We start from the raw sequence: 11,286 nt of genomic DNA, 5'->3' as shown, positions 1-11,286 counted from the left end.
TGGATGTAGGTATAAATTTCTACGTTCACTAAAATCCATCTTAAAGATGTGTATAGGTATTTAAATAACCAAATACAATAAATTAATGGCACTCAGTTTTATTAAATTACGAGATGTTTTTTCGGTCCCATTTAAATTGCTTCGTATCCAAAATCCGTGACGTCACAATTTAGTCTCATATATATGCTCTTTTTTAGAATTGAATAATTTTTTAAGAATGTTCTTTTTTATTGTATTTAATGTAGTATATTACTTTTGTTCATTTTCTGTGATGTATATTATTATGCTATGAATAAATTTATTTCTATTTCTTATAACTGATGCACAACAACAAACCAATCTCATGTATCTCGCGAAACCTAGTTTTGAGTAATCGCCGTTCAGTTTTAAACAGATTTTTGTCATTATAGAAAAAGTATTAAGATATTATTTCTATAATTTTTCATAAGTGCACATGTATAAAGCTTAAAAACATCGGGAAGGTTTTAGAATACAGAAATATTAATTATTCTTTGAGTTATTAACGATAACTGAGTTAGGCGTGACAAGATTTCCATACAACTCTTGTTTTACGCGCGTTGTATTTTAAGATATATCAGTTTGCCAAAACTGGTCTAATTAGGTATGTATGTTTTGCTAATCTCAGTTAAGTGTAAGTTACCAGATATAGGCGTGTCAGACAGTGCTCGTTTCTGCCACCACTTCTCTTCAAGTTAGACCAAATAAGTAATCATGCGCAAACAAACAGACAGACACACAGAGAAAATTACAGTTTTAGTCCTACAAAGTTAGTCTTTCGAACTAGTTAGAATTTTTCTTTAAAATAAAAAGAGTGGTTATTAATAATCACTTTAATAAACCAAAATATTATTTTTTAGCAGAAGAACAACAAAAGTGTAATAAGTAATCAAAAACACTTTATATCTAGTTGAATTGGAATAAATCAAAAATGAAATCTTTTTCTAAATTATCGATCTACCTACTTAACTATATTAGGTATAGGATTTGCATAAGTCTATAACAAATGATTTCAAAGTTTATTAATCTTAGGTACTATTAATAAAGAATGAATTGAATAACCATCCATATAACTCTAATAAAATTAATTAAACTACTTTAATATTGTAGCAGAAAAATAACGTAAATTATATAATTAATTGCAGGGCGACCGAGACCGTATGCAAATAAACAAAATAAATATCGACTCAGGTGAATAGGAGCGAGGCATTTTTTGCGCAAAATTTACCTATCACGGCGAACTCGTGTAATTGTCGTGCGCTCGTCGCGCCTAATTCATATAACTGTGAGTATCTTGACAGATCTAAGTCGTGTAAGTAAAAATACGGTACTTTGCCGAAATGACAGTGGTAAAATCATTGTTACATGAGATTGGGTGACAGTCTCGTATATCGATTTAAATAGAAACAAATGAAAAAAATACTTTTCTATAGGTTTACGAGGTCATTTAATTACGATTCAGAGTTATATCACGTAACTCAAGTTAACTGACCTACGGCTGACACGGCAGAACTATGATGGCTCTCTCTATCTTGTTTTTGACGTTAGAAATAAGTACCTACTTCTAATTAGTTATGATTTGACCATGGAATTAGTAGGTAGGTACCGTTGGAAAGTAGACGCCTGTCTTTTATTGAATAAATTAGGAAGAAACTTTGGTAAGAAATAAAACACCGTTTTTACTTAAAGATTTTTTATCTATAGCAAAAGAAAAAAAACATTACATAAAGAAGTTATTTAAAAAAAAGCATAAAATCATGGTTGAAGCACAGAATCGTGCTAAGTAAAAATTACATACTTTTTTTTTAATAACTTAAAACAATAATTTCATTTTCTCTTCAATGCTTACCTAAATCTTTGTTTTAAACACGGCCATATTGTGTACTTAATTCAGATTCAGTGATCAAAAAGAGAAAATTAAGATTTCCGTATGAGCCCACATTATTTTACAAACTTACATTAATACATTTCGTACGTGGTTCAATGCGGGATCACATATATTTACGTATACGAAATCAGAAGTGAATACAAGCAATGATACGATTTTTTTTCTTTATCTTAGCCATTCACACGGACGTGGAGCAATTTTGCCCCTCCTCCGCACGGAACTGTACGTCACAGCCGGATCTACACGACGTCACACCGCGCTAACTAATCACAATTATCAAGGCTGCACAACAGCGAATGATGGGACATGTACAATCCATAGACAATGTATAAATAAATACATAACGCTTTTATCCAGATAATGATAGTGCAAATTTAAAAAACGGTAACTTTAGGGATTCGCGAAGACGCGAAGCGATTATTGCCGGGTTTGATGTCCATATGGAAGATATCTGTGGTGCATAGTCGCTGCATGATCTGGGGCACTGGAGCGGTTGGCTGAAACACCAGCGTGGGCCCGTCTGAAGGCGCCTGCTCTGTGAATTAATCGCATTAATTTAGATTATGTCTTAAGACTGGGCCCAACCCACACGCAAGCACCAACGTCACATTTCTATTAATTTATTTTAATTCATTTCATAGCGAAAATTAAAAAAGAAACACGGTGATTACACTAAATAATTGATTTTGTTAGAAACGGATGCCCGTTGCCAAAAATTATTATTAATTAATTAGTAGAAGAAGAAAATGGTGGCAACCAGTTACTAGGTTCAGGACTGACAGTTAAAACTGATCCATCGCAAATTCGTATCGTCAAATTGATTTTTAACACTAAAGCGACTCATTTCTAAATTGAACTGCACTGCAACTGAATCTTTGCGTTCGTTAATTGCGACTACCTTTCGTATAATGGAAAAAAATATAATACCTAGTCTTATCATAAATAACTGAAGTCTCCTGCGTTATACACGCTATCAATAAAATTAATAAAAACGAGATGGTGGCACTAGTGACCGTCATTAATAAATAGACATAGAATCTTATTAAATACGTTATTTACCTTAATCACATCACGCATATTATTATTGCCCTTTATATTTAGAAGTTACACTAGTCATAGCAAAGTTAAATGTTACGCGCGACGACGTCGAACGCTGAGATCGGGAACGAGGCTGCTTCATACAACTGCTCCGAGGCACGGCAAACGTTGACACCATTGTTGCTAAAAAAATGTATAACATGTAATGTGACCATTGGAAACTGAACTATCGCTGTAAGCGAGACAATATATTAGCGGAACGTTTCGATTATAAGGACAATATTATACCGGGAATTTGTAGTTCTGTGGCCTCAAGACGGGATGATCACATTACATATTATGCTCTACTGCCCGTGTGAAGCCTAAACTAGGTATATTGTCTTACTTTTACACCAATCATGTTACAAAAGTTAAAAGCCGGAACTGAATAATATTTTTAGGTTGTTTTTTTTTTTTTTTAAGAAAAAACTAAACAACACGCTGCGGCGTGTTTACTATTCAGAAAACGCTTGTTTAAAAAATAGAAATAACGCAATGCCACAAGTACTTACCAGATTGGTACGAGTCCGTTAATCCTCTCTTTTTTGTAATAAGATTTTGCCCCATTTGAACTGAGTTCTGATCCATGACCGATTGAATGAATGATTCAGTCGGAGTAGTCTTTTTCTTATTCACAGCCGGCTTGTTAAGTGTGGAGTTCGACGTTTTTCTACACAAATAACAATAATTAGGTTATTTCAAATAAATAAATAAAACGGTCAAGTGCGTTTAGGGCTCGCGCACCGAAGGTTCCGTTCAAATTTGTAAGTTACAAAATGTGTTTCTTTACAAAAAAAAAAAATAAAGAAAAAAAAAAAAAACAATTTTATTCGCTCAACGCCAGGCTGGAACCGAGTACTACTGCTTTATCAAACGTAATCCTAAATCCTAATTCCACGCCCTTAACCTCTCGTCTAGCGAAAGATTTCCGCACGTGGCAAAATAGTCAGTATGATTGTTATCAACTCAGCCCCTTTCTGTCCAATGCTGAGCATAGAACTCTCGTTATTTACACCTTATTGTTACGTACTAAGTACGTATCGTCAAATTGATTAGAATTATAAAAGTCTGTGATTAGAATCTCTGTCAAAGCGAATCTATACCTCTGGGGCGCTGGTTTCTTAGGGAACAGGCCGTATTTTAGATGGATTGCGTTCGCATCTAAACGCTTGTTAGGCGGACGGCAGCAGTTCGACCGGGTCGGCCGAGGCGGCGAAACACCAAACAGAGGTGATAGTCTCCGCGGGGGGAGAGCGCGAATACTGAAAACACTTAATGCTGTGTCCGCGTAGCATAAGAATCTCTGATATCCTCGAGTTTTCCCTCATCTTCGGTTGCATTCAGGGCTGTGAAGCAGCAAAGCCCGTCATAGTGAAGATTTGGCCGCGATTGAAGAACCTGACGTCAACCATCTTTGAGAATACTATTGTTGCTTATTAGCTGTTAGGGGTTTGTGTCGCTTAGTCGCCTCGCACGACATCCACGGTGGATCAAGTGTATTATAGGATTTGCAGAATGCTAAATAGAGAGAAAGTCATTATGACTTCAAAGTGCCTTAGCTATAAATAAATAAATATAAATAAATAAATATATTACGACAAATCACACAGATTGAGCTAGCCCCAAAGTAAGTTCGAGACTTGTGTTACGGGATACTAACACAACGATACTATATTTTATAACAAATACATATATAGATAAACATCCAAGACCCGGGCCAATCAGAAAAAGATCATTTTCCATCATGACCCGACCGGGGATCGAACCCGGGACCTCTCGGTTCAGAGGGAAGCACATTACCACTTCGCCACCGAGGTCGTCAAGCTGAACCAGCGATTCATACTAAGCACAAAGCTATTTTACATAGTCTTTCGCATAAACACAAAATATTTATATCCCAAAAAGAGCAACAAAGTGCAAACATTTCATTTCACAAACATCAATGTTTGACCAAATCAAATTGTTATATAATATTACATTTAAAGAGACACTGTGATATATAGCTTTTTGGGCAAGAAAGGGACACATACCGAGTTCTTCTAATAGGTGATTGTACTTGGCGGGAAGGCACACGCCTCGTTCTGAAGGTGGGCGATTGCATCCGGCGGGTGGGCGATTCAATTTGTCGAGACGGCATACGCCTCATTCTGAAAATAGGCGATTGAACCTGGCGGGAGGGCACGCGTCTCATTCTAAAAGTGGGCGATTGAATCTGGCGAGAGGGCACACGCCTTGTCCTAAAAGTGGGCGATTGCGTCTGGTAAGGCGCTTGTCTCGTTCTAAAGGTGGGCGATGACATTTGGCGTGTGGACGCAGCCTTCATTCTGTGGGTGGGCGATTGTAGCATGCGTGTGGACGCGCGCTTCACCGGCTTCTGTTTCGTCTGTCTGGCTGTCTTCTCTTCGTCAAGCCATGGACGAACCGTGCTGGAATATACATAGATAAATATATTTCATAAGCATGTGCTTGAACAACAGGCTGAGGCATTTCTATTATGCAATATAAGTATATATAATATAATGTTCATCGAGGTTTTTCGAGCGTGTAAATCAGGGATCCTTGGATATCTCTGTGATACGTTTAATTTTTTGCAAGCTTTTATTTAACTTGCAATATGTCTATGTATGTATGTCCCCCAGTCTATTCGAGAGGAATCTTGCAATTCAAATTTGAAACAGATATGTATAACCGATTGAGCTGAATGCGGTGAAAACAAATCAGGGCGCTGTCTCCTATTGGCTGGCAACACTGTGTGTTTATCGACCAATCTTAAACATTCTATTTGATATTGCAATGGCAAAAATTGTAGTTCCTTGAAAATCCCTCTTCTTCAATTTCTTGACAGGCTGTATAAGTAAATACCTGCTTTTTATGAAGGCAGGCGTTTGTATCTGGATGCTGCGGGAGGACACGCGCCTCGCCGGCTTCAGTTTATTTGTCTGTCTGCCTGCCTTCTTCTCCTTGTCCTGCCACGACTGTGCTGAGTGGTAGCTGAAATACACATCGAAATAAACGATGGCCTAAATTGCTAGTTTACATAAAATAAAAAAAACAAAGCATGAAAATCCCATACTATTTTCATTGAAAGAACCTTTCCATAAAATAGACAATAATATTATCATAATATCGATTCGAAAAGGAGACTCTAAAAATTGAATAACTGTCATTATTATTATTATTGAATAACCTATCGCCAGTTGACTGTAAGAGATCCCTACATGGGATAAGTGACAACCTCGGTGGCGCAGTGGTAAGGTTCTTGCCACTGAACCGAGAGGTCCCGGGTTCGATCCCCGGTCGGGTCATGATGGAAAACAATCTTTTTCTGATTGGCCCGGGTCTTGGATGTTTATTTATATATGTATTTATTATAAAATATAGTATCGTTGAGTTAGTATCCCATAACACAAGTCTCGAACTTACTTTGGGACTAGCTCAATTTGTGTGATTTGTCCCAATATATTTATTTATTATTATTTATTTATTTATAAGTCCGCCGTTGTACAGACAGTGCACCTCTCTTGTGTTAATTTTGATTAATGTACATATTTTCGTGCAATAATGTTATTGCAAACAAACATTGCCAGGTATCAGATTGTATGCAGACAATAATATTAATTTAAATATATTACACACAAGCCAACCAACCAATATGCGAGACGAACTTTAAACCTATCTCAGGTTGGCTTTGTTTCTCAATACTCACCTGTTTTTAGTGTTGGTGGGCGATATCACGTCGCGAGGTGACGACGGACGCCACGGCGATTGTACTATTTTGCCCGTCTCTTTGTTTTTTTTCTTCTCTATGACGACCCTTATAGAATCAGAGTACGATCTGGAATCATGCACCAACTACTACTGTACTAGCTGCGCCACAGACGGGATAAAGAATTTTTCGATGACACTATTTCATCTGAACGTTGTTCCGGTTCCTGCCACCACCCATAGAGCACACCAGATTCCGCTTTCCTACTTTGTCACAAAAATTCAAATTCAAATTCAAATCATTTATTCAGAAATTAGACCTTCACAGGCTTCACAGGCATATATATATATATATATATATATATATATATATATATATATATATATATATATATATATATATATATATATATATATATATAGTTAATGACACCCATATCATCCTTATTGACGTCATGAAGCCAGCATTTCTCGGGTTGACATCTGCTGGCAGGGCCAGCCGGAGGGGGTTGACCATATTTCATCAAAATTCGTCTGGCTTCACACTAGGCATTTATATTAGCGTAATTGTGTAACAAATATTCAAGGACAAACACACCAAATTTCCATTACGGGGACACGTTCCCCATTCCCGGGGAAGTTCAAAAAATAATAACGGGGCAATAGGTAACATTCCTGTTACCGTTGGTTGCCATGGGAATATGTTTTCAAAACTGGGAATTAGTTGCGGGATATGCAACGAGACACAAAGTTGGTAGATGTCTACTCGACTAGTGGCATTAGTAAGTACGATGACTCACTTAATTCCAGATTTTCTTTTGACCGTTTGTGGAGATAGTGCCTCTGGGCTCGCCTTGTTCGGTGGGGAATACGCTGCTGGGTATTGAATACGTCTGAAAATATATACGATAATGTTAAAGTTAACTAATAATTACTTACGACAAAATAGACGAGATATTTACTTTATTCTCATTTTAGACGACAAAATGGACGAGATGTTTACTTTATTCTCATTTTAGACGACAAAATAGACGAGATGTTTACTTTATTCTCATTTTAGACGACAAAATAGACGAGATGTTTACTTTATTCTCATTTTAGACGACAAAATAGGCAAGATGTTTACTTTATTCTCATTTTAGACGACAAAATAGACGAGATGTTTACTTTATTCTCATTTTAGACGACAAAATAGGCAAGATGTTTACTTTATTCTCATTTTAGACGACAAAATAGACGAGATGTTTACTTTATTCTCATTTTAGACGACAAAATAGACGAGATGTTTACTTTATTCTCATTTTAGACGACAAAATAGACGAGATGTTTACTTTATTCTCATTTTAGACGACAAAATAGGCAAGATGTTTACTTTATTCTCATTTTAGACGACAAAATAGACGAGATGTTTACTTTATTCTCATTTTAGCTGTTGCTGGTTCGTTCTTATTGATTTGTAATTATAAGTGAAGTGTCTATTGACAGAACAATGTGGTTACTCAATTCAGATTTCTCTATCTATATACGTGATGTGGTTGTGTGGTTAGTAAGTAACTTTGTTGATGTTCTTCTTATCTGTTTGTTGAAACAGTTGTTTAGGATAAATCGTGCTTGGTTAGCACGGTGGAACACCGACGAATAGACGTAACTGGTTGTGACATACAGTTCCGATATGGGGCTCGGAACATTGTCGTGGATAGACAAAGTTTAATTGCCATGCCGTGATGTATGTGTAACAGACACGATTTCCAGGGCCGCAGGGTCGGTAATTATATTTTGAAGTTTCATTTCTGTGTCTCTCCGACGTAGATATGGAAAAACCAGACAAATTGAGTTAGCCCCAATGAAGTAAATGGGTGACTTGTTATGGGATACTAACTCAACGTACGTACCTATGGATATAAACTGCGTACTTAGTTTATGTGAGCTTTTTATTACCACCAGCAAATATACCTCGAAACCTCCAATTTCGTCGAACACAGTCGATTAGAGACTCTAAATTGCGCGCGAGGGTCACCCGTTACGTTTCTTGGGCATCTGAGGGGCTACCATGAAACATAAAAACTTTTTGTACACGATATGTACACGATACGGGAAAAAGACAACATTTGAACGTTAGTAAGGTGATATGTCTTTGAATGTTTCGTGGTAGACCTTTCGATTTATGTAGAAACTTTATGAATCAGAAGATTCATAGTATAAATTTCGCCTCAAGATACCTACTTGAGACGGCATAAGAATATAGCTTATATATTGTATCAAATAATTAATAAGACTTACATAGTTTTGGGTTTTGGCTTTTTACTTTGATTTTCCATTACTGTAATTCTTTATTTTTATTTTCAACATTTATTATATTTTTTTGTCATTTTCTGAATTTTTTATTTTTGTCTGCTTGCACAAAAAATGAGTTTTGATGTCGCGATGATGGTGTGTTGTGTGATCACGACATGCTATGTTTTTTAAATCTTGCCGCGTTTTTAACAGAAAGAGGTTCAATTTCGTTTATAATCTATATTTCCTTTTATCTTGGCAGGATAGTGAATAGGTTGAAGTGAATGGAATAGAAAATCACAGACATTCAATATTTAGATCACAGATATAAAAACAACATTAAATATTTAGATAAATGTCTGTGTAGAAAACTGACAGAATATTGCATATTGTTGCTGCAAGAAAGTAAGTGCTAGTAGGACCAGAGCGCGGGACCCTTCTAAATCTATGGTCTTAGTTGTCTTTGTTTTCGATAGCTTTTAGGTTTTCTCTGTGTAGATCAAAGGCAGATAGATAAGCTCATAGATTTGGTACCGGCTACACACGCTCCGATTTAAGGGACTACAGAAAGGGATGCAAGGATTTAAAATAAAGAGATGTATGACGACCTTCCTTTTCTATGAAATACATGCATTTCCTTCTTTAGACCCTAGATCGCCCCTGCGTCAGGCGCCCCTGAGTAGCCTGCCTTAGAAGGGCCCCGCGCGCGGGATAAGCTATCTATCATGGAATTAGTAGGTATTCCTAGTAAGTAGGTACTTACTAAATCCATGCTATCCATGCTGCTCCGTTGTGATCTCCGTCACTTTGCGTTGCGCTCGATTGCAGTGTTGCCAACTTAGCAACTTTAAAGCTAGATCTACAGGTCATGGATTTAGTAAGTACTTCAAAGGAGTACTTACTAATTCCATGCTACAGGTATAATGTTCTTATAAATATCTGTGGCTACAGACTGACAGACAGCTAATATGAAACCATGGAATTAGTAGGTACTCCGGAGTACCTAATGATTCCATGACTTTAACTAACAACTTTTCAACTATCGCTACTGTTGACGTTATCGATATCCTATCGACAAAAATACTATAGTTACTAATAACTAATCATTAGTTAGTGAGACACTTTTAGCAGTTTAAAAAATCGACAATATTTATTTAGCTTCAACTACATATTTCGCTACATGGTACACTGTACCGTTCGTACACAGTATAGATATAGAAACAGTACACAGATACTTTGGGATGATAGATGGGTTTTAGAACCCCAATAATCGGAAAATACAGACTTAATTAACAATTTAGCAACTTTTTGGAAATTAGAAATGGAAATTAATTTATTCATTATAACATATACATCACAGGAAATGAACAAAATGTTAATATAACAAAGGTACATTAAATATGCTACAAAAGGGTACCACTCAGCTTGTGCCATGACGAAGTGCCATGATGCTGAATGTTTAGCTTCTGGGTGGGAGCTGGGAGTCATGGAATTAGTAGATACTCTGTCCGTACAACGACATACTAAATCCATGTTGGGAGCTATCTGTTGGCATGGCAACATTGCGTTTGTCAGTCAGCAGTCCATCCAGTCAGTGTACGTGCGTCACGCTTTGGTTCGTGTTGTGTGATATCGTGTTATTTTTCCTTGACGGAATAATTTTTGAATTATTTTAGTGATCCGAGTGCAATTTACCATGTGATACAATTAGTTTAATGAATCTGAAACGTAATTGATTTTATAATTAGGTAAGTTATAACTGAAGGACTGTTTGTTGATTCGGCTAAAATTAAAATTCTGCGCATGTTGTTATAGGCCTGGGACAAAGGTAGTTGTTTATTCATTCGATTAATCGATAGAACTATCGATATCCGTCTATTTTTTTATTTCACTTACAATCATGAATATTCAATATCTAGGTTATATTTTTTGTTATCAGTTTTCAATAAATAATTTGATTTCAAATTTAATAAGTATAGTAAATGTTTTGTTATGAAGTTAATAAAACGTGTCTTTCAACGTTATTTCGTCATAAATAAATACTATTAAAATAAGTATTTCATCTAGATTTAAAGACGTATATTTTATTAAAGTTTTACAAGAATAGAAAACTAAATATTTTAAATTATCTACTTAAGAAAGGCGATAATATTATTTTCGTCCGTGCATTCATTATAGATTAATAGGAATCTACATTTAATTATTGTTCACTAAACTTACGAGATGGACACCACAAATTATCTAATCGATTATCGTATGTCACTCGATCACAATTGTAATCGATAACGCGAGCCTGATGTTCGACACCACTAATTACCAGCCCG

General features: G+C 36.1%; 2 protein-coding genes across 6 annotated transcripts in view; one reads left to right on the top strand and one right to left on the bottom strand.

Annotated features, from left to right (window-relative positions):
• Nucleotides 1–1,694: 1,694 nt before the first annotated feature.
• On the bottom strand, nt 1,695–9,140 carry LOC128682234 (salivary glue protein Sgs-3-like). 2 transcript variants are annotated; one of them, XM_053766848.2, is made up of 9 exons: nt 8,969–9,140; nt 7,489–7,581; nt 6,690–6,818; nt 5,846–5,974; nt 5,014–5,409; nt 4,087–4,245; nt 3,496–3,653; nt 2,966–3,127; nt 2,306–2,441 (listed from the first exon to the last, which is right to left on the bottom strand). In XM_053766848.2, exons 1-8 carry the CDS (start codon nt 9,004–9,006, stop codon nt 2,988–2,990), a joined length of 1,242 nt encoding a protein of 413 aa, XP_053622823.1. In that variant the 5' UTR covers nt 9,007–9,140; the 3' UTR covers nt 2,306–2,441; nt 2,966–2,987. The 2 variants fall into 2 exon arrangements, with proteins under 2 accessions (XP_053622822.1, XP_053622823.1); XM_053766847.2 differs by lacking the exon at nt 2,966–3,127 and having other exon boundaries at nt 1,695–2,441.
• A 1,415-nt stretch (nt 9,141–10,555) lies between these two features.
• Stat92E (Signal-transducer and activator of transcription protein at 92E) overlaps nt 10,556–11,286 on the top strand; it is a 32,099-nt gene continuing 31,368 nt past the window's right edge. For 3 of the 4 annotated variants that reach the window (XM_053766361.2, XM_053766363.2, XM_053766362.2), the window contains exon 1: nt 10,569–10,710. The gene's annotated coding sequence lies outside the window, so the exon portion shown is untranslated. Of the gene's footprint in view, nt 10,711–11,286 lie in introns of all 4 variants that reach the window. The other variant, XM_053766359.2, reaches the window with a different exon arrangement.

Source organism: Plodia interpunctella, chromosome 29 (assembly GCF_027563975.2).
Source record: "Plodia interpunctella isolate USDA-ARS_2022_Savannah chromosome 29, ilPloInte3.2, whole genome shotgun sequence".
NCBI lineage: Eukaryota > Metazoa > Arthropoda > Insecta > Lepidoptera > Pyralidae > Plodia > Plodia interpunctella.
Note: the sequence above shows the minus strand (reverse complement) of the source record. Positions and strands in the feature narration are given on the sequence as shown.

Bases quoted from the DNA above. Each gene is read 5' to 3' on its own strand.
- LOC128682234 (XM_053766847.2), bottom strand. From the start codon at position 9,006: ATGGAAAATCAAAGTAAAAAGCCAAAACCCAAAACTAT. The intron at 5,410-5,845 runs GTATTTACTTAT...TGTATATTCCAG, and splicing joins CCTGCCTTCATAAAAAGCAG to CACGGTTCGTCCATGGCTTG. The intron at 3,654-4,086 runs GTATAGATTCGC...TTATTTGTGTAG, and splicing joins AAGAAACCAGCGCCCCAGAG to AAAAACGTCGAACTCCACAC.